This window comes from Henckelia pumila, chromosome 2, assembly GCF_033568475.1.
Source record: "Henckelia pumila isolate YLH828 chromosome 2, ASM3356847v2, whole genome shotgun sequence".
Taxonomy (NCBI): Eukaryota; Viridiplantae; Streptophyta; class Magnoliopsida; order Lamiales; family Gesneriaceae; genus Henckelia; species Henckelia pumila.
Genome location: NC_133121.1, coordinates 3,921,289 through 3,947,523, shown reverse-complemented (window position 1 = coordinate 3,947,523; position 26,235 = coordinate 3,921,289). Strand labels below are relative to the sequence as shown.

The 26,235-nt window shown below is 31.4% G+C and overlaps 4 protein-coding genes across 4 annotated transcripts; 1 reads left to right on the top strand and 3 right to left on the bottom strand.

The window, feature by feature from the left end:
• Positions 1-2,251: 2,251 nt before the first annotated feature.
• LOC140882265 (pollen-specific protein C13-like) lies at positions 2,252-3,496 on the bottom strand. The gene is made up of 2 exons (XM_073288171.1): positions 3,273-3,496; positions 2,252-2,733 (listed from the first exon to the last, which is right to left on the bottom strand). Exons 1-2 carry the CDS (start codon positions 3,415-3,417, stop codon positions 2,408-2,410), a joined length of 471 nt encoding a protein of 156 aa, XP_073144272.1. The 5' UTR covers positions 3,418-3,496; the 3' UTR covers positions 2,252-2,407.
• Positions 3,497-6,088: 2,592 nt separating this feature from the next.
• Positions 6,089-7,003, top strand: LOC140885066 (FCS-Like Zinc finger 5-like). The gene is made up of 2 exons (XM_073291980.1): positions 6,089-6,432; positions 6,686-7,003. Exons 1-2 carry the CDS (start codon positions 6,173-6,175, stop codon positions 6,852-6,854), a joined length of 429 nt encoding a protein of 142 aa, XP_073148081.1. The 5' UTR covers positions 6,089-6,172; the 3' UTR covers positions 6,855-7,003.
• A 1,662-nt stretch (positions 7,004-8,665) lies between these two features.
• LOC140885407 (agamous-like MADS-box protein AGL66) lies at positions 8,666-10,687 on the bottom strand. The gene is made up of 10 exons (XM_073292363.1): positions 10,449-10,687; positions 10,280-10,333; positions 10,183-10,201; positions 10,042-10,097; positions 9,873-9,900; positions 9,696-9,757; positions 9,327-9,426; positions 9,187-9,240; positions 8,943-9,085; positions 8,666-8,800 (listed from the first exon to the last, which is right to left on the bottom strand). The coding sequence occupies exons 1-10, from the start codon at positions 10,631-10,633 to the stop codon at positions 8,794-8,796; spliced, it is 708 nt and encodes a 235-aa protein (XP_073148464.1). The 5' UTR covers positions 10,634-10,687; the 3' UTR covers positions 8,666-8,793.
• An 809-nt stretch (positions 10,688-11,496) lies between these two features.
• Positions 11,497-12,369, bottom strand: LOC140884167 (heavy metal-associated isoprenylated plant protein 23-like). The gene is made up of 2 exons (XM_073290836.1): positions 11,974-12,369; positions 11,497-11,867 (listed from the first exon to the last, which is right to left on the bottom strand). Exons 1-2 carry the CDS (start codon positions 12,134-12,136, stop codon positions 11,563-11,565), a joined length of 468 nt encoding a protein of 155 aa, XP_073146937.1. The 5' UTR covers positions 12,137-12,369; the 3' UTR covers positions 11,497-11,562.
• Between the last annotated feature and the right edge of the window lie 13,866 nt (positions 12,370-26,235).

Genomic DNA, 26,235 nt, shown 5'->3' with positions numbered 1-26,235 from the left:
CTAATGTGTCGTCCAGACTTATAATTCTTTTTTTGCTCTCTTTACCTCCCAAATTAAGTCAATAGATTGGGGTATATGATTTATCTAAACAAAAACCCTCACTGATTAAACAACACACTAACCAAAAAGATTAGTTAAAATTAATCTGGAAAATGACACCAATCAATTAACAACACCATTACGAAGCACTTGAATTCCTTAAAAAATGAGCAATATTTCTTGCAATCATATGTGCATTTCACCCACCCACCCAAAACTCTCAAATTCAAAACTACATTGGATATCGGTTGACATTATTGTAATCTCAAATTTAAAGTCAACCTATTTAAAATCACATATCTAGTACTTATACTATATGGTGGCAATCGAAAAGATGAAAATTATGTCTTTAAAAATTTTAGAACTGCCTTCAGTGGGCTTCATTATCATCTTATCTCTAACTGAATTAATTAACTAACTTAATTCCCACACCTAATCTACAAACGCACTTGTATCACACATTTGTCAACTCCATATATGGTCTAGTGATAATGCGCATAAGAACACCATTATCTAGTTTAATCCTCATTATAACAAAGGATCGTGCATGGTGATGTAAACTAATTAGTTTACATATATATAGTATGATGATAAGGTATAAGGAAGCCAAATCACGAGTTTTTCTGAGAAATGAGTGGCTGAGGTGCTACTTAGGCTTATCTTACTTCCGAATTCCATTAGTGGATGATTGATCCATTAGCCCAATACGTAGTTGTGTTATTAGTTTAATTCCAAAATGATTGTGGCTTCAAGTTCAGTCTACGTTGCTTATGCGTGAAACCAAAGAAATATTATATTTTGGAGTAGTGATCACTGATTTAGAATATGATCACTTGGCTAAAATCAAATTTGTACATGATAATTTATGGCTACTTTTAGTAGCTTAATAAATACTTGATTAGCCTTATGTGAAGTTGCTTGAGTAGATGTGAATTTAGAAGAAAATGGGAACTGAATGTTCAATAATAACAAGGACAAGGTGTAGCAATTGCAAGATTGAGAGAAACATCAATCTCATGTTCTTTGACAGGTTTGATCGTAGACCGAGGATGGGTTGTAACTCAAATGTTCATGAGAAAGCTTAAGGCTTTGCTAACTAAACAAAATGATATTATATATAGTGGATGGTGACTGGTGAGGATGTTCTTGGATGGCACTATGAAGCTAAAGGGGATCGGAGTATACTGTGAAATCCGGGTATCGACTTGCTGATGAGGGTGTGGAAGAGGGCAGTAATGGATGGACATAGTTCGGGTCTAGGTAGGGACATCAGGAAGCTGTGGAATATGAGTCTTCTGAATAAAATCAGATCCATTTATGGACATATTCTGCCTGTTTTTGTTAATCCGTCCATGCGAGGAATTTTGGAGGATCGTCCATGTTCGCTCTGTCATACGAACTCTTAGGACTGCTCGCACACTTTTTGGAACTGGAAGGTGGTGCGAAAGTGCTGGAAACACACTGCTGAGTGTTGTTCTTTTTGGTCTCGTCCGCTGTATCAAGGCAGCTTATATCTCCCCCCGATGCTGTATTGAATGCCATCAAGGAGGGGAGATTGACAGCTCAAATCATTCAATTGTCACCGATGGATGATCAAAACCGATGCCAAACTACTAGTTCAAGCTAATGCGAGATCTTATTTCTTCAATGAAGGATACAACTACCAATTCCACGGATGCCTTTATCAACTACATGTTCCCTGGTGAAGCTAACTCCTGGGCTCATCTTTTGGCTTCAAAGGGATTAACTTCTTGGTCAACATGGTGTTTAGGGAATGTATTCATGTTTTCCAGAAATGTGCTACATAAAGGCCTTATATATATTTAGAGTTGAAACATATTTTTAAGATAGGTTACCGCTGCACTAACCACATTTTCCACCACGATATCTGGAATGCCTCAAAACCCGTGAATGGTTAGTTCCAGCTGAAGCCTCGAAATGAGTTTCCCTGCCCACCCGGCCAAATAAATGGATTAGATTGACAATGTCTCAACCCGCCTCATCTCGATAGTTCATATTGAAAAACTCTAGTTCTAACAGGTTTAAAGCTTGGTCACATGAAGCTCAGGCATCTTTTAAGTCACAATTTAGGTATCGGAATACATAAACAGACAACCATCTATCTGAATTCGAGAATACACTCAACGAATTCTAAAAACAAGCATCGCGATCAAAATGCTTGCTCGTCTATAGTATCAGTAACACCATAAAATATATGTTATACTTTTGAACACTCCCATAAATATGATATGGTCGGATCAACAACACAACAAAATCCTAGCACAAACAGTGAAACAAATAGAATAATAAGGTTGCTAACGCATTCTTTTAAGCAAACACAAAGCATCTATGTCAGAATCCAAGCATTTCAATCCTCAGCCTCCTGGTACTTTTTCAGAATCTTGGAGCAGCTAGCTAAGGGTGTGCGCTTAAGGAATCCCATGGAATTGGCGAATCGGGTGTTGGAGCTCATCCCATTATTGCGCGTAAGAATGACACGGGCGCGATCGCGTCCTTTGTTCGGCTCACTGCATTCAGGATCTGAGCTCTTCACAAGCACTGCATCGCAATAGTCGTCCCCACGGTCTGATTCCACCAACATATTGTAGTTTCCAAACGAATCTGTGACTCCCTCTTGCTGGTAGGTTAGTTTGGAGTCGGCCCTGCTCCTGCACTCGACTCGAACAACAGCACCTGCCAAGTCCATGCCACGTTACACATTTATATCCAGCCAAATGCAAGGAAAGACTACAATGTAAGCAGAAATCTAAAGTTGAAGACAACATTTTACATGTCGAGGTTAAATCTAACAACAGAATCTACGATGGTACAATCTGCATGAGATTTGAAGTAACTAACTTGGTTTAAGAAAATTTTGTCAGCAATAAAACCCTTCCAACTGAAAAAAGCATGGATGTGTTTGCATTGAAGGAATTTGGAACTAACCATGTCAACTTGGTAATAAAAATTCGCAGGTAAGCCTAAAAAATTCAAATCTTTTCATACATAAAATAAAACCACGCATCTACGTATCACCGTTGATTGTGCAAATGTATGATGTATCCGATGGGTGGTGATGAAAAAGATTGCAAATTTAGGGAAATTCCGACAAACCCACGACAATCTACAAAATCCAACAACAACAGTACCAGATCCAACACATTTCGGTCGCTTCAAGCCCAGATCTAGGTCACCCAGTTCATGTAATAAAGAAGTTAAATTTAAGCAGTTACCAGCGAGATACTTGGAAGCATCTGTCTCGAAACCGCAGCGGCACGAATCACAGTACACAGAGCCCTTGAGAAGAAGAGGGTCCCCCGCGGCGACAATGGCGGCCAGAACACAGAGAGCAAAGCAAAGAAGCAGATTTCTCGCCATTTCTTGGATAATTTTCTTGCTGGAATGCGTATCGATGTGCAGTGTGATATAATGAAGGAAAAAGGGTGTGTGGGTGTGGGCTGGCTGGCGGTGGGGTCACATGTAATGTAAGAAACCAAAAGCGCGTCTCGCGGCGTTAATTATTTATTGACTCCTCTGTTTACCACATTGATCCGTGTCGGTCTTCACCGAAAATTTTAAATAATATTTTGATTTTATTACAATTTTACAAATATAATATTTGGTATGCTTTTTGGGATGCTAAATATATAGATAAAGATATAATCTTTTATTGCCATTTTGTTTAAAATACATATTTATGGTAACAAAATTTGATAAAAAAAAGGTTTTGAATTTATATTTCCTGTTATTTAATTCATTTTAGTAATTTGATTAACAGATTCTGTATTTATTATATTGTATTATTGTTAGATTCACTTTTTATTAGTCTTAGATTATGGAGGGATCATCAAAATTTACCCAATTGCGAGATTGAACCCGGCCTATAGCCCAGACTCCTAGAATTGATGGACTAGGCCGGTCTTTGATAAATCAAATTGGGCCCAATCGGGGCCTGTGGAAACTAATTAAAGTAAGGCCCGATCGAATTGCGAATTTACAACATAAGCTATCCAAAACAAAAAAAAAGCAGGTCACGTTTGGATGAATAATTGGGTAATTTGGATATCGTAATGCAAAATTCATTTAAATGGTCTGGCTTATAATTTGATCGATTTCAAATTTATTGATTTTAAATTATTTTCTCAAATCAAATAAAGATATTTCTAGATCAATTGAAAAATCAATTCCTCTTATTCTATTTATCAACTCAAATGCTTTACCAGAAATCCAAACTTAGCATTTAATTATAAGGCAAAAAGAAATGCAAACTAAAACATTAAATATTTTGAGCTTGACATAACTTTTTCACGTCAATAATTAATGCGATTGTGATTTTAAATGATTCAGGAAAACGATTGGTTAGGCATTTAGCAGCTCTAATGAGGTGCCCATCTCTCCATCTGTATAATTTTTATTTTTATTTTTTTTAAAAAAATGGTCATTTTCTACATAAATATGGAAATTATAAATTGAAATGGCTAGATTTTACGAATATATTTCTCCACAAAAAAAAATCACGAGTGAGAAGTTGTCCGGTTTGGGTGGACCCATTTTAAAAGGTAAAGGCGAGTGGTGCTTGCGTAATATTTCCTAATTCACATGTTTTTATGCGGATTTTGGGTTTGGTGCATAAAATTTATAACCAAGAAAAAAGATGCCACAAACACTCATTTTAGGTAAAGTCATTTTGGTCTTGGGAAACTAAAAAGAAATTTACCAAGAAATTTATTGTCGTCGATTGTCATGTAAATGACTACATGAAATTGATCCATCATTTTTGAAATGCAAATATCTCATTTAAAGACGCACCAATATTTAGTCAGGGATGCTTGCCATAATGTTTATAAAGTGGAGTATTTGTTTTTCTGCATTTGGGATAGAAATTTATTAATATTAGGTTTCAATCATTGATCTCTTTGAAACTTTGGTGTCAAATAGATTATAAATTGTCGATAAGTGTATTTGTTTGATTACAATGAAAAGTGAAATTGAAACTAATTGTTATGTTCGTCTCAATTCAATGATACAAGATTGATGTAGAATATATATATATATGTGAAAGATTGATTATATTGTAATAAAAAAAGACACGGAAACCGTAGAGAAAATAAGTGGAAAATATATGCTGAAGGCAGCAAAATTAATTAAAGATAAATGTAAACTATCCAACTCAAAGTACAAGCGGCCTTTTTAATCTACACAATAAATAAATATATGTACATGAAACATGTGTGTGTGTTTTTTTTTTCTTTTTCCGTGGAGTATTAAAATATGCAGTTTCGAACTAAAATCAAAATGAGTGGTCAAATGTTTGTGCAACAATACAAACGAATAATGAGCACCAATTAGTTTATTTAAGGGATGTATCATTTACAATGTTTCAAGATATTTATAATTAGAATATACATTTTAAAAATATATCATTTGATATAGTGTGAGAGAATTACATTTACGCTAGCATCTTATCATCCCATATTCGTGCCTCTATGCACTCTTACGTGTGTGTATATATACACACACACAAAATTTCGTGTTAATTAAATTTTTTTAAACTTTATGAATACCATGAGCATGCTGATTGTATGGATTATTCTGATTTGTACGAGATTAAAAAAAAAATTCAAAAAATGGTACAGAGTGTGGAAGATGATATCGAATAATACAAATCAAAATTTGAGTAAAATGCAATGTAAATGGTGGGAATCGTGATATTTATGGAGTATTTGAAAAAAAATTCACCGAAATACTCTAATCGGCTAGTAAAGGCTTTTAATTTTAATAATTATAATAGATATTTTCATAGAAAGACTATGAATTTAAATTTATTTTTTTAAAAATATTATAATATACTCAACAAAATTAGGAGCCAATGATATTAAAAACAGAAAAAAAAAGGATGTATTAAAAAAAAAAAGAAAAAAAAAAAGAGAGAAAAAAAAAAAAGTGACAAAATGATTAAATTAGAAAGTGATGGGTGACATCAACAGCAGGCAAATACACATATGGGATCCAACGGCCCATATTCTCTCCCACTCTCCTTATACCCAAGTCCACACCCTCTCCCCCCAAAAACACACACACACCCCCTCACACTGTGTGTGCGATTATTCACAGTCGTAGGTGCGAACGAACGATGTTGGCCGAGCATGGTCGCCGCCCTTCTTTCCGGCGGACCACGAGTATGGTCACGATCGGCGTCGACCATGTGGAGCAGGCGGCGCTCTTTCCTCCGCCGGAATGTCGATCTCCGGCGCTCGAGTACGAGCGCCGCTCTTTGGCCGCGTTCTCTCCCAAGTGTTCCGGCGATCCACAAATCCAGACGGCTCACTTCTTGAAGAGTTGCGGCCTCTGCCACCGGAGTCTGCCTCCTGATATCGACGTCTACATGTATAGGTAAAGTTGAATATATATATATATATATAATAATTGATCATCGTTGTTTTATTCATGTATGATCGAGTAATTCATGTCCTAATGCTGATTTGAAATTTGAAACTATAAATCTTATGTTTGACTTTGCCTCAATTATCATATTATTAATTAAACTCCTATGATTTTAATTAATTCATTGTTTGCACATATAAAAAATATATATACATATGGGAAATTGAATGCTAAACTGGAAAAAGACTTTGAATTTTTGTAGGGGTGATGTGGCATTTTGTAGCGTAGAGTGTAGAGAGCAACGAATGAAACAAGACGAAAGAAAAGAGAGGCGTGCTGCAAAAAATATGGGCGGAAGCCACCGCCATGAGGTGGTGGTCGCCGCCGCCGCCGAAGCCTCCGAGAATGCCGAGACTGCGGTGGCAGCTTGACTAGCTATATACATATAATTTCCATGAGCACATACAAAATAAAAGTATAGATGTATATGTTTGTGTTTGTGTTTGTGTTTGTGTTTGCGTTTGTGTAGTGTATGATTTGAAGACTTATACATATAACATATATATGAGGTGTTGTTTGATGGGTTGTATTCATATTTGGTGAATTGGTTCTACGTAAATAAATTTCAATCATCATATATTAATATTCCTGAAAGAATGGAATTAAAATATTTATTGAACTTAGCTACATGTTGCTTTGTTTTTTTCTTTAAAAAAAAATGCTCTTTTAATTTTCCAATAACAGAAACTTCTAATATATAATATTTTTTCACAAACCCTGAAACGAAATATACAATTTAAGTTTCCATAGTTTTTTCTACAAATTTACTTTCAACTTGTTTGAGGAGAAAAAAATTAATATGAAATTATATAATATATAAACTTAATTAAGTGTCTCACTCAGGCCTCAGCTCCAGTGAATGAAATTTTCCAGAGTTGATGGTAGCGACGTTTGCGGTCTTCTCCAAGAACAACCATTTTTATTAATATTAAAACTAGTTAAAAATATATAAGTGCAAACGTAAGTCTTAACTCCATTGAGAACGACTCTTCACGAAAGTCCAATTAATTTTACTCATAATAAATGATTAAAATCATGTAGATACTTGACATTAATGGTCAAATCCAAATAATATATACTCCCAATAATTTATATATGTTCAAGTTTGAAACTCCAACATAATATATACATATATATATACTCCCATCAATAACTCCGAACGAATTCAAATATCACAATGTTAGTAGACTGAGTTGAACATGTATATTCCCAAACTTTTGTGCAGCAATTACTAGGGAAGTGTGATGCATAAGCCCACAAAAAAGAAGAAATGAAAAAAAAAGTTAGAATCTTCTAAAAAAAGGTAGGTTCTTCAATTTCGGACATGGAAAATTATTCATTTATGAATCGACCAAATTATCATGAGGCATGGGAATGATCTTAATGAGTTTCAAAACTTTTGTGGAGTGAAGTGACCCATCACTCCAAAAGCACCATAAGATGTCGACATGAAAATATATATATTTGTTTAGTGGAAGCAAATTTATGTCAACCTCGCTCACGCATGCACACACCAATACCATATACATGATACATAAAGGTAAATAATTATACATATATTAAATTTAATTTTTTTTAAATCAATCTTAAGGTGGAGGACAATAAATAATAAATTTGAAATTCACAATTATATCGAAATCCTTGGGAAAAAAGTGTTATTTATGACTTCTTCTAAAGAATTACATAATGGCATTTTCGAAATTTTTTTGTAGGGGTATTTTAATTTTAAGTAAATGAATATTGACTTTTGAATATTTTTTAAAAAATTAAAATAGAATTTCGCTAAATTAATGATGAAACCTTTGAGTTTGAAACGAAAAGCCCAAAACATTTACATAAATATATATATATATAGCGACTTACGGTGCCTTTTTCGTGTAGATAATATTATTTTATGACACTTGTGTAATTTTATTTTGTAAAAATTCAAGAATATATAAAACAGCAAAAGATTAACATTAGGAACTTAAAACACAAATTTATACTCACCAATTTATTTAATCGATGAAGGAATACAATTAATTGTGGATTAAAGATTATTAAACCATTGGCCAACAAACACACCCAATGAAATTAAGGTGGTAGTAGTGTTCCTTGAACAAAAAAAAAAAAAGGAAGATTCAAATTTCACTTATTATTTACTTTTTCTATCTAAAATCTATAATATTAATAAGCCAACCCCTTTTTCGAAAGTTAATGGATTCGACGCACCTACAATTCTATATAAAATAAAGTAATAAACATACACCTTATAATATAACCCCAAGTGATCAATTAGTCTAATCTTCTGGGCTCCCTCCTGAAGTGTCATTAAACCCTGCATGCATCAATACCAACCAAAAAAGTGGGGAAAAATCATTAGATTGAAACATTAATTATCATGTTTTTTGGCTTAGAAATGAAATACTTTAATTTATTGATAGTCGAAAGTGTTTATTAAATGAAAGATATATATATACCTGAGATCAACAGAAGAGGCATCGGATCCAGCATTGATATTGTTTAGTTGAAATCTCCCATCTCCTAGTTCATGATAATGGTTCTCCAGGGATCCCTGTGCTGCTTGTGCTTCTGTAATATACTGCACCACTGTATTTATTTCCTGTTTTATTTAATTCGTATTGTATATATATTATCAAAAACAAATTGTTATAATATATGAATTCAGTATCAGGATTTATATATTTTCAATTAATATATTACCTGTATGGTGTCGTGATAACTCGAGTGTTCCCCGACCTTACTTAGCAGAAATCTCTGAAATAACGTCATATGATCATATATATACTAGGCTAGCTAATAATTTGCATGGTATCTTCTTAAAATATAGAATATCGACTTACTTTTCTCTGTGTAACACGACGTAACGCTTCCACGAGTCGTACCTCGCATGATTGGAACTCAGCCATGGATGCAAACTTCTCTGATTCTGGTTCAAATATCCTTTTTTTTTTTTTGGTTCAAATAGAAAGAACAAGAACATATATAAATATCTAATGTGAAATATAATGTTAACAAATATATAGCATGTGAATTAAGTTTGAAATAGTATACAAATCATGTCGCTAAAAAGTGGAAATCAGTAGCAGTGCATCGTTTGAAAGTTTTATAACTAAAAATAATGATCAATATTGAACCCACTCTGTGTTTTTTTTTTTTTTTTTAAAAAAAAATAGTCCTTTTTAAAGAAAACACTGTCACACATAATTTACCTAAGTTGTTCTTCAGCGCTCTCTAGTTGATTTTTCAACTCATGAATCTCCTTTTGGATTTCCTGCGAAAGAAGCACAAGCAAAATTCAATTAAATTAAATTAAATTATAGCAATTAACTAAATAAGGTTAATTACTTCAAGAAAAAGTTTAAATTATGAAATAATTTTAAGAGTACCTCAGAATCTGAGCCAGGAGTTGCAGGACTGATCACAATAAAAGAAATAAAAGAAACCGCAAAAATAATCAATTAATGAATTCTTTTTACATTTTTTCATAACTATACTAAATTTAAATACTTTTTATTTTTGAAAATTTTGATAACTATTATACCAAAGATTACATACCTTTGCATTGCCAGATCCTTCTCAGTTTTGATTTTCATCAAAGTGCTGATTATATGCTGCAATGAATCACATTATATTTCCTCCCTTTTCAAAATCATATTTAATATATCACGATATTCACGCGAAGTTTAAATTACGCACCTCTTTGTTATGAATAGTCCTGCAATTGTCAAGAACAAATTGTCAAACCAAAATAACTAATTGTGATCAAATATGATCCAAATGCAAGAAAAATTACCCTCCTCGATCCCGATCGGAGAGATTTAGATACCGGTAAATCACATCCTCGATCCTATAATAGTCAAGAAATAACTCATAATAGCAAGGTTCACATGCAATTTATATATCACATATCATGAATTTTAAATATATCCAATCGGCGAATTAATGAGGCTAAATTCAAATACCTTTTTCTGCCGGAAAAATGGCTGAGACGGCCGGAAGACGAGAACATGATAAGAGCTAGATCAATGTCACATAACACAGCGATTTCATAAGCTTTCTTAATGAGACCATATCTACGTTTAGAGAATGTGACTTGCCTATTTGTGGTGTTTTCTATTTTCTTAATCGGAAGCTTGCTTCTACCCATGTTTTTTTTTTTAGAATCTCGAAATTAGATCTATCTATTCTTGGGAAAACTGAGATCGAGCGAGGTTTTGCGCGTGGAAATGAAAATTGTTGAAAGGCAAATTTTATTTTGTTGTATATTAAATAAAATAAAATAAAATAAAATATTGAAGAAAAATAATACGTTGGGAGGAATGAGAGGAGATGGTTGGACAAATTTAATTTGTTCTCAGCGTGAAAAGTGGAGGGATAGGTATTTAAATGTTTCGATTTGACTATATTTACGCTAACCTTAACAAGTAATCTCTTTAAATTTTGACCATGCACGTATATTAAATTAAATCACGTGAAACATTATTTTTGCAAGAGTGACCAAATTCTTAATCATATATAATTAAGACAATTAATAAAATAAGAATATTGTTAGCGTTGAAGTTCCTTCTAATTAACTCCATCAATTATATGACCCAATTATTTAAATTAATTAAGTACTAGTGGGCATCCATAGTCTGATAGTCATAGATTTCTTGTGCTGCTTGCTTTTATCTAATTCCCCTTTCTTTTTGTCAATATTATATTCTTCTTAACAGTGAAAAAAGTGAGTCCCTTTACTTTGCATGTGCCTTTTTCTTTTCCCTTAATTGGGCCTTTTAAATTGGAGCCTTGAGGATTCAAAATTATATCACCCCATGGAAGTTACTATAAAGTATAAAGTGCATTAATTAAATTAACGAAGAACCAAAAATCTTTATATATAATTCATTAATTATACTAGCTAGCTATATAGTTTATAATATATAAACCTTGAGACGTTTAAATTATTCATAACAAATATGCTACGTACGTTCATCATGTTCTAGTACTGGCGAAGGATATATGGAGAAATACATACAGAAAGAAATCTGCGTCAATTATTAATTAGATTATATAATATGAATTAATTATATTATATTACATGACATGACATGCATTTGGGTTGTCGTCACTGAACATGGTAACGTAGGGGTCCTCTGATCTAGCACCTGCAACATTATTATTGGCTAGTTCTGTAGTTAATTTTCTGACAAAACCAGGCGGTGCCTTCTTGTCGTAAGCCTCAACGGCGTAGGGCTGAGCCACCAGGTTGTACGGAACATACGGCCATATCTCAGCCTTCTTCCCCGTCGATTTGGCTTTCTTCAACACTTTGCCTTGCTCTATGTATCCTGTCACTGTTACTTTCTGATGTTTTCTGTCTATCTCCACACTTTGCACTCCTAATTCATATTATTATTATTATTATTTAATTTTTATTAAACCAGGATAATATATTAAAAATATATATATAAGAAACTAATTAATATATATATGCATGTTAATTACCAGTTAAAGAAGACAATGCATTCTTGACTTTAAGCTCGCAGCCATCACAGTCCATTCTGACCTTGAGAATTATAGTTTGCAACTGTTTTCTCTTCTTCTTCTTCTTGTGTTTTTGGCTCATTATAATATCAGATATGTACTCCAAAGTTCCTGCAACACCCATTACAAACTGCTAGCTATTTGCTTGTCAAGTTTGAAGCCCAAAGGGATCAAGCTTCAAGATTAGAGCTAGCTAGGGATAATGTAAAACAAAATGAATTTTAAAACGATTCTTCGAGTGAGTTAACGGGTTCAGACAATCAAATTCAAGAGAAAATGGAAACTAGGGGCCGGCATGAAGTTAAAAACATAAAGATAAAAAAAAGAATTATATGAAAGCTGCTTTCTAGACTTGGTGTTTTGTTTCCATCAGATGCGAGAGGTTTTGTTACTCCATCACCTCCTTATATAGACGGGAGAGGAGTGAGTGAAGTGAACATGTTTTGTTTTGTTTTTTGTTTTTAAATTACATTGAAACCAGCTGTTTATCTTTTTGTATCCATTAATAAACATTTGGAGTAATATTGTAACAATTTGTAAATCAGAATAGTTTGATAAACAATTTCACTGTGAGGGCGGCCAGTGATGACTGATGCTCATATATGGTTTAATGCACTATGCACATATGGTGATGATACTTTAATTTTGCGTTCAGATGAAAAAATATAGGAAATCAAATTTCTTAAAATTTTATCACAAAAGGATTGCAAGAAACTTATTGGTTCATGCGGAGAATTAAATAGTGAAATGTGAATACTTGCGCTCGTCTATGACTGACTCTATGGGTTTCTGTGCGTCCGTATCTATGAATTCACAAGCCTCGATGAACGAAAAAGTGAGAATTATTGTTAATAAAAATTAAAATAAGTCAATAAATAACAAAATAAACTAAATAGAGGTGGGCCACCTGAAGAGACCCCACAACATATGTAGCTACATTCATAAATAATAATATGATTCGAATATATGTATAACAACGTATATGAATTTAAAGCTGAAAATTTGTCGAAAATAATTATAAATGTTTTTGCAAGGGAAGGAAAAAAAATGAATTTGTTAAAGATTTAATCAAGTTCGGGTCTCTTTCGCTCCATTTTTACTAATAAATAAAGAGTCGAAAATTCATGAGACATAGATGTCTGAGTTATTGAAAATAGATGAATGTACGTTTAATCGATTAAAATTTAGATTATCGATAATTTGCTTACTATTAATTGCATTAATTAGTTCGAAGATATACCAATTATTACACATCAAAAAGTAGCAATTATAGTCCATTTTCATGAAAAAACATTAACTCTACAACTCAATCAGACGAGTACCAGTAGTTTGATGTCCGATGTTAAGGTATAATTTAGAATATTATTCATGTGTCATTAAACATTGTCGATGTGTTCAGAGCTAATTCAACACTTACAAAAAATATGACTGAAAATCAACAAAACATTACTTGTAGAATTCTAAATACTTAAATGACCATAGAATCAATACCGAATTCTAACTACTTAAATTACCAAAACAAAATATAGACCAACTCATAGGGTCGATAATTTTCCTAGTATTTTTTAATTATATCAACGATATTAATCACTTCATATATATATGTGTATATATATATATATGTGTGTGTGTGTGTGTATATATATATATATATATATATTATTTTTTAATCTTAACTCAACGCAAAATTGATTTTGAATGCTTAGCTATGTTTAAAGTTTAAACTTTGTTTTGCTTTTTTTTTTTTGGTTTTGTTTTTATTTTTATAAAACTATTCGGCACTCTCACAATTTTGGAACGAAATCTTCATAGAATGCTCAAGTGGTATAAACGACTTCAAAAAATTAAAAACACTTTTGTACCAAATTTTAGGTAAAAATATAATCACTAGAATAATGGTTATTAAAATTATATGAAGCAATTAGAAGGGCGGATTAATTTGTCTAGATTGGTTTCTTAATATAACAACCTATTTGGTGAGGCAACGAAAATGGGCCACAATTTAGGTCGCAAATTATAAAGGAAACTACCATTTTTGGTTTAATTCACGGCTTCGTATTTTTTTCCCCTAATTTTTATTCAATTTTCACCGAATATATAAGCATTTCTTGTCGTCATATTAGCATATTAATATTCCGTGTCACACACACATAAAATGATTAATGAAAGGAGGCCTGCTTTTAATTTAAGCCTTGTTTTGTTTCCAATCGTGTTTACGTTTCTTTCCTACTTGGTAGCTTAGCAGTATCGTGTTGTATTCTATATTGGTTAATGGCGCTAATTTGTTTCAAAATTTTGATATTGCAACAACTGAATGTTTGGTATTTAGCACGTAAATTACTGATTTTGAATGTTCGTAATATATTATGTCATAGGTAATTTAAGGGGCAAAATCCCGGTTCAGTCCTAAATGTTTGGACGTTCCCGGTTTGGTCCTAAATGTTTCTCAAAAGTTTTCGTTTCAGTCCTAAATGTTTATACGTTCCCGGTTTGGTCCTAAATGTTTTCTGAAAGTTCCCGGTCCAGTCCTAAATATTTTTACATTGCCGATTTTGTGCCAAATATTTCTCAAAATTTCCCGATTTGATCCTTTCATCTACTCGTGTGTTAAAACTAACACCGCGTAGTGTTATATCATTTATGATTGAGTTTTATATTATTTATTATATATTTAACATTAAACAAGTTGTAAATAAAACACAAATTTATTAGAGTTTTTATCCAAATTTAAATCAATTTTACACAATGTTCAAAATGAAAATATTAAATTCATGATGCTACAAAATAAAAACTTAAATAAAATAAACAAAACTTGAGGAATAAAAATTTAATGATGTTATTTCACATTTATATAAATTTTGTTATATTCTCATTCATGATGCTTGCACATTTAAGAAAAAATTTGGAGGTTGGAAAAAGATATATATCTTTTTAAAACTCTTTTTATAATTTAAATAATTAGTATTTGAGAAATATTTACTATTAAATAAAACTTAATTTCATATCACTACTTTAACGGTGGTCAAATAATTCATTATATTTTGTCAATTGTTAACCATAAGTATTCTTCTCTTGAAAAATTTATTGAAAATTTCAAATATTTTGTGAAATAAGTAATACTAGTTATTTGCTAAAACATTTGTTTATTTGTTTGTGATTGATAATGTTTTTAACTATAAGATTGCACGGTTCAATTATTTTTTTATTCTATAATTTTATTTTGCATAATTTATATTATATTTTAATTTGGAAGAAATTATTGTTCATTTATTATTATTATTATTATTATTATTATTATTATTATTATTATTACCTTCTATTTTATTTAACTTTTTTTTTGTTTGTAAGTTTTTTTATCACGCTTTGTTTGTAGATGGAAGGACCAAACCGAAAAATTTTGAAAAATATTTAGGACGAAATGTGGAACGTAAAACATTTAGGACTTAAATGGAAACTTTTGAAATATTTGGGACCAAACCGGAAACGTTCAAACATTTAGGACTGAACCGAGAATGTGTTCAAACATTTAGGGCTGAACCGAAATTTTTGCCTAATTTAAGGATTATTCTATGCTACATTTGGAGTATTTCTCTCCCCATGATGTGGTTAAATTACAATCATTGAATCATCAATACACATATCAATTTTCATAATACTATAATGGTTTCACGTGATCTAATGGTATAAAAATAGGGGGAGAAACACTCTCGATGTAGCATAGACTCACCCGTTAGGTCCAAAAATAAAACAAACATTAATCATTCATTTGCCAACCTCAAGTGTTGTACAACTAAATATGTGTATTGTAGCAAGAATGATTGAAAACTTAACTCGTTTAGGCACCGTGTGAGTCTATAATAAAGCGTAGGTCCAAAAGTAGAGCAAGAATGCATCTCTCTTTTATCCATATATACTAAAGAAATTGCTTTTGGAGATGGAGAGGTGCATAGTGCCAAAACTCAAAAGGCTATCATGCATCCTTTTTCCACTTGAATTTGTGACGACTTTATTTCACTTTTTTTCTCATTCACTATTTATGGCCCAAAACCCTAGCTCCCACCCATAATAATTAATACATACCATCTTTTTTCATTCGTTACATGAGAAATCTCCCCACATTGTTTTACATTGTTTCACGGATGTTAACTCTCGGCTCATATTTATAATTAAAAAAAATAATATTTTTGATATAAAAACAATATTTTTCACGATCCAGAACGATTGGAACGTCTGTCTCAAAAACTTATGTCCTGAAACGATTTCTTAGTGTCAATTAATTAGTTGTAGCATGGTGGTTTTACACATATAAGCTACGGGCCAAACATATAGTTCAAAACAGAAGTGGGCCGAAATAATTATTGTAAACATTTGTTTGTATAACTTGAATATTAAACAACAAATAAATATATATTGTTATTTTTGTTTTTGTTTTTTTTTATTTCGATCAAATAAAATTACAGTTTAAGTCCATTATTAATTTTAAAAATTATGCTATGACCCCTATACAAATATACAAACAGCGCAACGTCAGCAGATTGACGTACTAGAGTTTCCCCGGAGATAACTCATATTTGTATTACTCTCACTCTTGCACACTTAACCCAACAATTTTTCTATGAGATTTATTTTTTCATGATCTAAACCTTTAATGTTGATTTTTTTTTAATTTCCAACATAATAATACCAGATTTCAAAAAACTAAAATGGTAATTATGTTTGTTTCAACGGTTTAAAAAAAAGATCAATAAGCTCCGGTGATATATATTTATTTCAATATTTTTAAAATTAATTAACCAATAAAAAACTTTGAAAATAAAATTATATACCTAATCAAATTTTAATAACAGTACTTGGACTTAATAACAATTTAGATGAAGGACAAACTTGACTTTTCAATTTTATCATGTATCAATTAAATCATTTGTAATATTTCATGTATCAATTTGATATTTTATCAATAGTTCGTGTCGTGTATCAAAATAAATATTACTCAGATTTATTAGTGCAAACCCATTGTGGTCGTGCAGATAGATATAAGTTATGGGCCAAACATGTATCCGAAACAAAAATGGGCCGAAGTTTTGATTATTAACATTGGTCTGTACAACTAAACTCAAATACATAAGAACTTCTGGCCCAATTAGTTAAGAGTGAAGGTCAGATTTTATTTCCTTCTGACCCAGTCTTCTACATTCGGCCCTAAGGTAGGAATTTCAGATCTTTAGTTATTTGTTTACTTTCAATTTTAATAATCATAATTATTAAAAATATGTCACCTTTTGAAGTTTTAATTACATTAAAATTGAAGTTCAGCAATCCGAATTTTATTTTAAAACCAAAGCCTAAAGTTTTTCACTTTGATAGTGAATAACAAACAATTTTTTTATTTTAAAAAAATAACACTGATTTAATCTTTAGATCGCAATCCTATAAATTGATAAAAGAAAAGAAAAGTTCGTTACGCGAATTAACTAGCGAATGGTTATTTGTGACAATGTTATTCCATGTTTCCTATCTTGTTTTCACTAATTTACATAATTTTATACATTATATATATAAAGTTCACAATTAAATTTTAATTTTTGAACTATAATTTTGCACCTCATTCAGTTCTTCTGAGTTCTGATCCCCTCATCATCTCAATCCACACATGTGTGTGTAAAATTGCAAATGATCAAAATAAAAAATTGAAAAAGAACTAAAGTTGAAACCCTCACAACTCAATTATCATAACTAAAGAAACGTACATTACAACACAAAACCGAAATACAAACAAGCAGCCAACTCAAGAACTTTATTGAAAACAAAGTGCAATGCTAATTATTTCAACGTTCAATTTCCCTATATGATCAATTCATTACCATGATATAAATATGCAAGCCACCGCGGCCATTATTGTTTTATTAGATCATATATCGATCTTTCGAAGCTTATAATATATATTATATATGCATGGAGCCCTACAAATTACTTTTAACTGAAATTAGCATCAGCAGCAGGATGAATTTTCTTGTTTTTACCACTCTTATTAACGTCATGATCGACGACCACCCTCTCACCATCCACAATGTTGCTTGTTTCACCCGTTCTTTCCGATCTTTCGTCCTCCATTTTCTTCTTTAGCCTCTCCTTCTGCCGCTTCTTCTGCACGTGAACGTGCCCGTAGCTCGCTCCTAAAGAAGACATTAATATATATATATATGCTGCTAGAAATGATGTTGTTAAAAGATAAGAGTGATTTAAGTTGAAATGTGTTGTTTGTGTTATGTTTGGGTGTGGCGGGGGGGATTTGGATGAATTTATATAGTCAGGGTTTTGTTGCCTTTTTTGTGTTCAAGCAAGCTAGCTAGCAGATTAATATTCTTTTTTTGGGGCCATGCATGCGAATGATTTCAGAGGTGATATCTGCGGAAGGTTTCATCTGTTACTAATATTAATGTGTCTCCAGGCTCATGAACTATATATGTGGATTTGTGACCTTTTAACCTTAAACTTTTCGAAAGTTCCATTCTTCATTGCAAGGGAATATAATCATATAATTTTGAGCTCAAATGAGTATTGGAATGTATGTAATAGTACTGTCTCAGCTAGAACCCGCCTGGCCTATAGCTTTAAGTTATATTCTTTTTGTATGATTTGACTTTTTGAACTGACATTTCTTAGATCATGTTGTATCCCAAATTACGTCCATATCTGAATGAGGTGTGGGACTCTTTTTCGAGCAAGTGGACTTCTCTCAATCTTGAACTTGTTTATATTTTATTATATAGAAGCATGATTGACATATTCGATGTTTGATAATGAATTTCGAATGAAATCAATTTTAGATGGATTTGAAAGTTATAATTATTAACGCTAATATTGAATGTGCATAACTTGAGCAAGAGTTTAATTCATCCAACAAAAGTCAGATATATATAATCTACCATATTTTACAAGCAGACTTGAACCGAGAGATCCTTATGCATAGAGATACAAATGGTCCGTTGCATGAAAACACTCATATTGTATGAGGCATCTATATAACTTCATTAATACTTGTGAAACGTTGATGGGATATACATGTCATATTAAATAGTGGTAATATTAGCCTTAGCCCTCTTGGTCGATACTCAACGTCCCAATGTGAGATAAGATATCGAGTTCACGATTTGTGTAAAAGTTTCTCTCCAAATATCAAATATATATAAATGACAAATGAAGGAAATTTCATCAATTCTGATTTAATATGTGAAATTTGGTTATACGAAGCCAATGCCAATGTTTTTTCGGAGAAATATTTTTTTGATTCATTAACTTGTGCATGGTTTTGGTACATTAACTTTTTAAAATTTGGTTTTGGTACAATAACTTTTATTTTTCAGTAATTTTGGTCCAATTACATACGTGTTAACTAGACATTGACACACGTCACCCGGAAAATGCTGACGTGTGCCAATGTCTAGTTGACACGTGTGCAGTTAGGGCTGAGAAAAAATACCGAAATACCGAAAATACCGTCATACCGTACCGAAAAATTTACCGAATATATCGAAAAATCGGTATATCGAAAATTTACCGTACCAAAATTTTCGGTATCGGTAACGGTATATAAAATGTTTTATTTCGGTATACCGAATTTATTTTTTAAAAAAAAATTTCACGGTATACCGAAAAAAAACTCGGTTTTTTCGGTATACCAAAATTTGTCGGTATACCGAATTTTTTTTATTTCCGGTACGGATTCGGTATAAAAATTCTCTTCATACCGGTACGGTACGGTATACAGTAACAGATTTTCGGTACGGTATACCGTACCGACCCACCTCTATGTGCAGTTGGATCAAAATCACTGAAAATTAAAAGTTAATGTATTAAAATCAAAATTTGAAATTAATGGACCAAAATCAAAATATGAACAAGTTAATTAATGGAAGAAAAAAAATATTTTCCCATTTGTTTTCCATGGTTTTAAACATGCACAATGGAAACATGCATATGCTGGTCATTACAATTCAGAAATGAATTTCCTCTTGTTTTCTAGTGAGCCCATAATGTCGTCACTTTCTCTATGGATCCTTTTGCCCGTGGACCCGACTCAACAATTACATAAAATTATAATTTTTTTTAACATCTACCTAAATATATATATATAAATTAAAATAATAGAAAATATATTCTATTCTTGTCGAATACTCTTTTGATAAGTAAGTAACCCATCCCTCTACTTGTGAAAGATATGCGCATTATGGGATCCTTAAATTGCCTCGATTTACATGTGTTTTTTGTCATGTAATATCGAATATATATGTCACGTAAGTCGTAACTTGTAATTTTTGGAATTGAAAATTTTGAAATATTACTGTAATTAATGTTCTGAGAATATATATCACTATCGTTAAATGGTGTCGTTTAGTGGAGGGAAGATGTGGTGATAAAATTAAGAATATGTTCCTTTCAGACCAGTACCTATTAAGCATTTTGTTATGTATGTCCCTCTCTTATCACATACGTAGAATACTTTTTGAAACACTTATCAGATTAAATCCCATGTTAACTCCTCTTGAAATTTTAAGAACCAAATATATATATATATATATATATATATATATATATATATATAATAGGAGAAATAGGAAATTTGTAATCTGAATTTTAGATTCGGGAAATAAATTAAAATTTTCCAATGAACAAACTATCGTTGCGATTAGAGAGCAATTTATGAACAACACTAAATTATGCGAAAGGGTTGCCTCTATTATATATAATATATATATTAATATAATATAGAGATGATATGATAGATCCTTTACATAAAATGATAATCTAAGGTACCAATACCTGATAAGACCAATTCCCGTACTAACAAAAATATAGGTGATGTTTGGTACTTATAATATGAATAATGGGATGTATATGTCTAACTTAATTTGTTTGTTTTATTTAAAATCTAGTATTGGTATTATAATTTTTTGGAAATGACAATTGCAACTTTAATTAGTATAAAATGGAAATAGGGAGGTTATATATTTAGAGTAGTTTTTTGTGAGATAATCTCACGGATTTATGTTAGTGAGATAGGTTGATTCAATTCATATTTAAATTTAAAATAATATTTTTAACATAAAATGCAACATTTTTCATGAGTTAAATAAGGCCGGAGATCGGTATCATAAAACTAAACCATAAAATGATCTCATGTCAATTTTTTTATGCATCTAATTTCATATTGCAGAGTGCATGTTTATATTGTGTGTATGTATATAGTCCTTTTTATTAAAAATTCCGTCAAACAATTCGCTAACAAAAGATTGAAAAGCCCATTTTATATATTTTTTTCACATGAATTAATATTTAAAGTTCAAGTAGTTATGCATGTATAGCTGCCAACCTGTCTTCACAACACAAGGAACATTGTGATGAAGACGCTACAATTTGTGCACAATGAGGCAAAAACGAATATATTCTTCTCCCAGTAAATAAAAATTAGACTTGTATTAAAACTCCATCCCATAAATTCATATATTAATTAAATCATCAACGTTTCTTGGTCAAATATCGTATAGATCAATGGAAATCAAAACAAACATATAATTCCTTGTATAAAATTAATGTCGGTTGTGTGTGGTTTCTTTTTGGAAGATTAATATGGAGTAAAACCCTTTGCAAATGAGATAAAAATGTGTCATTTTTAAAACATATAATATAGTGTTTTGAAAGAAAAAAAAATTTAAATTTTACTTGAGGGTGTTAAGCTTTTTAGTTTTTAATGTTTCATTTGAGTGATAATATAATGCTAGATATGTACCCTGACATCTTCCATTGGACTCCAACTTTTTCAAGTATATGAGTCATAAGGAACGATGTGATACACACACCACATTTTGTGCACAACAGGCAAACATGGAATATATTCCTGTCACCACCAACAGAAATGGTCATCTCCGATCCAAACTTACCGAGAGCACATCGGTATTACACACATATATAGATGCCACCAATAAAAAATATTATCCGACTCGAGAAAAAACCTAATAACTAATCCATTCAAATAATTAGCAAATACTCCGAGTAAATCCAGATAGCTAACTTTATGGGTTATTACCTGTGTTAAGAAACGCAATGGAGATACCAGACGAGAACACTCAAACGCTCAAATCAGTAATTATTGAAAACAAATCACAAAGAATAAGAATTAAATAAGAACTACTTACCTCGCCAAGGTGTTCCTTATTTATGTTTTTTGAAGAAAGTTGGGGGTTTGGGGCCATTTGTTTAAGGACCTTAATAAAGGATCTCAATATATATAATTAATCAAATATCAATTGAATCATAACTCATCATACATGTTATGTATGTGTACGTAGTTTCCGTAATCAATAAAATACATGCTAAAATGTGAATTTTTCCAAAAATGTCAAATAAATTGTAAATTATATCCTTTTTACACTAAACTAATTCCCATTTCAAAACCTTGTGGTGTGAGAACACCTGCGAATTGAAGATTGGGACAGCCTATATCTGTTATAACTTATCCTTGCATTGGCAGATTCTATGAAATTAATTGTATACGTTGAAATCCCTTTCACATCATTCAATAAGCATCATGTGCTTCACGAGAATCAGGGAAACATATATAATTTTTTTTTCACCCTTTTTTCTCTTTTGATTATGGAGTAACATAATTGTAAAGTAGGCTTAATTTGTTTGGATACTGTGGCGCATGCATCTCCATTTATAAGTTTGGAATAGTACTGAAGTGAAAGTAACGAGTTATCTGCTGATCAAAAAGCTCTATATTTTTACTAAAATTTTATTTGCAAGAATTACAAATAGAATAACAAGTAAACTATAAAATGCATGCATGGAATCATCTCCTTTAATTTTCCCAAATTTTTTTAGTATTAATTATATCCAAGTTTACTGGATCAGAACAAACAAGTGAACAAATATATTATATTGTAATGTTAAAGGGAATGATTTGTCCATTAATAAAACCAAAGGCTCTATGTTTAAACTAAACCTATAAACTTTCAAGAAACTCAAGATGTGGATGCATTATATATATTTCCATTATTAGCTAACCTATTTCAAACCAATTAAGTCTATTATATCTTTCTTTTTTTTTTAGAGTACAATTACAATAAAAAAATTAGAGTACAACAATATAAGGAAGCTGCCCGCACAACCGATGAGACTTGAATATAGACTCGAGACTTGCTTATCTCGAATAAAGAAATTACAAATAAACTACTAAATCTACCTAAATAAATTAAAAAATCTACCCGCAAGCAACGGAACTACCTAAATAAATTAGGAAATCTACCCACAAGCGACGGAAATCGAAACTGAGACCAAATAGCTCAGGGCCTCAGCCTCAGCCAGTAGGCTCAGGCCTCATCGGCGTCTATTATATCTTTCTTTAATTGAAACTAGCATAATCGCACACACGCATTACGTGTGTATAAAATCATATAATATATTTAATATTGTATGTTATGTATAAATATTATTTTTTCGATAATATTTAAATTTATTTTTTTTCATTTATAAAATAATATAATAATAAATTTAAAATTTATTTATCATTTTATCTTATCTATAATGTTTAGTTGAGAAAAATATGGAAATTTGAAATATCGAATTTTTTTTTAAAAAAAAACAAATAAAAATAAAAGTGTAATATTTATATCACATAAAGGCAATTTCGAAAAATTAAAATATGATGTCTAAGGAGAAGATTTTTTATATATAAGAAAAGATTATAAACAATACGCACTGACTCAAGCCGGAAAGGGTCCTATACCAACTGCGTAATATTATTATCATTATCATTTTTATCTATCAATTATTATTTCCAAAATTTCAAACTTTTTGGAAGATCGTATATGTATATTATGAGTTTTAAAGCTATTGGATCCCTATTTAATATATATGTAATTAAACCTCGAATAATTTTCTTTAACCCCTTGAACATTGTTAAATGTTCTGTGTCTGTTTCAAGTTATAAATATGAACTTGAACAACCTTCTATTTTAAACGGCTTTGAGTTGAGTTGGACTCAATATTAATCAGTCAAAATCTAAGACATCATAACGTTAAATTGGGCCTTGCGTTTGGGCCCGTGCATTTTTCTCTTTCCTGCTATGTAATTGATTATATCATCGACTCATCCGAAGGTATTACATAATTCATCAATCTCTCTTTAGTCTTTTATATGTTTACTCTGCAAGGGTAGCTTCGATCCTACCCCATGGGTATTATTTTATGGGTATTATCTCATGAGTTAGATGACAACCACTGATTGGTTTAAATAATGTGGATTCCACTGATTTCAAGTTAACCTTCAAAAAAAAATAATAGGTTCCTTCATCTTATTTGGTTTTGGGCAACAAGATTATTATGTATTGTTGGTAGCTAGTTTTCATGTAATCAGAATGAGATGCTATCTTACATTAGTATCCTAATTAAATTTATTAAACCATTGACAATTATAAGTGGATCCATTAACATCTATCGTTAAATATCCATATTAGATTAAAATGGTGTTTGGAAGATATTTTATTAATAAAATATCTTCCAAATAAAAAAAATTTGACGGCTATTCAATAACAAAAATTCACAAAATTTTAAAATTTTGTTAAAAAAAACCGAAAATATTTTCTAAAAATTCTTCTGAACGCCGGTTTAAATATAGTTTGAAACATAATCTAATATTTGTGATTGTATTAAACCAATATCACATCCACGAAAGGTACACAAAATCGATTTTTTTTTCTCAAAGTTTCACATCCAAATAAAAGATAAACATGTATACATTATTACATTATACAATTCTCCAACAGAAAAAGAAAAAAGAAAAAACTATACAAATATATAGCTTATACAAAAAACAATCAAGCAGAAAAGAAGCCATAAGTAGCAGCAAGAGTCATGGGTGATTTGGGTTCTTGGAGGACCAAAATCTTGGCTAAATTCTCACCCTCTCTGATTAAAGAAGACGAATACCCTTTGAAGCTCTTCCCCAACACTCTCAAACAAGACAAGAACTCAACATCTTGGCCACTTTTTCTTGAGATTTTGACCCTCCTCTCATACTCTTCTGCAACCAAAATTGCGATGTCTGCCATTTCTTCTACTTCTTCTTCTAAGAATTTTATATTTAGTATGGAGTAGTTTATTATTCTTGAGTTTTGGGTACTTAATTCAGATGATGGCTTTATATATTTCTACATGGTGGGGGGAGATTTATGGATAAGGTTGCCAGGTGGGTCATGATAATTGGATGATTATTTTTTTTCATTATAAAATAATTATAGTCCTTCAGTGGATATTATTAAAAAGTATATATACACCTGCCACACACCGACGCATGTTTTTTTTAATATATTTTTTTTCGCCAACTCTCAAATACAACGGGCCGGAAGCGTACGGACTATTAGTTATGCTGACTTTGTCATCTGTTGACTAGTTTTCGAAACAAATAATGCAATTCTAAATTGAGAAAATATCATTATTGATTTTATATGTTTGTCATTTTACGATTTTGATTTTTTATATTTTAGTTTTAGTTTGTTATTTTTATTTTTTTAACAATTTTTGTATTTTTTCTTTGTGACGCTGATGTGGAGCTGACGTGTATAATGTCACGTAAACATTTTCGAAAAAAAAAATTACTTAAATTGCCAAAAATCGAAATATGCAAGACTAAAACTGAAATATAAAAACATAGATCAACACCGAAATCACAAAGTGACAAACATACATGACCAAAATTGCAGTTTTTCATTATAAATTTTACATGTTTTTTTTGTTACATAAATAAACACAGGAGGACTTTCATGTACTGATTTCTTTGAGAGACCATTGGTTGTTGCTTGCCCACTATGAAGGCCTTACAACGCCGCAGAGTAGAAGTACCCGAATGGTGCCCTATGTGCCATAATGAATCAGAGGAGGATTTTCATGTACTAATTTTTTACCCTTTTGCTCAAAGCGTGTGGTGTCTTACCTTTACTAACAGTTACTTTGGCTAGGAGAGAACCTTTGTGGGGTGGTGGAACAAACTGGTCACAACTAATGCACAAACCGAGATTGAGATTGTCGCAGTAGTTCTTTGGAGTTTATGACAGCACCGAAATGATGTGGTAAGGAATGCGAGAAGTAAACCCGCAACCATGATTCGTCGTTCTGCGATGGACATTTTGTCTCAGTGGCAAGAAGCTCATACTCTATCCTTGAATA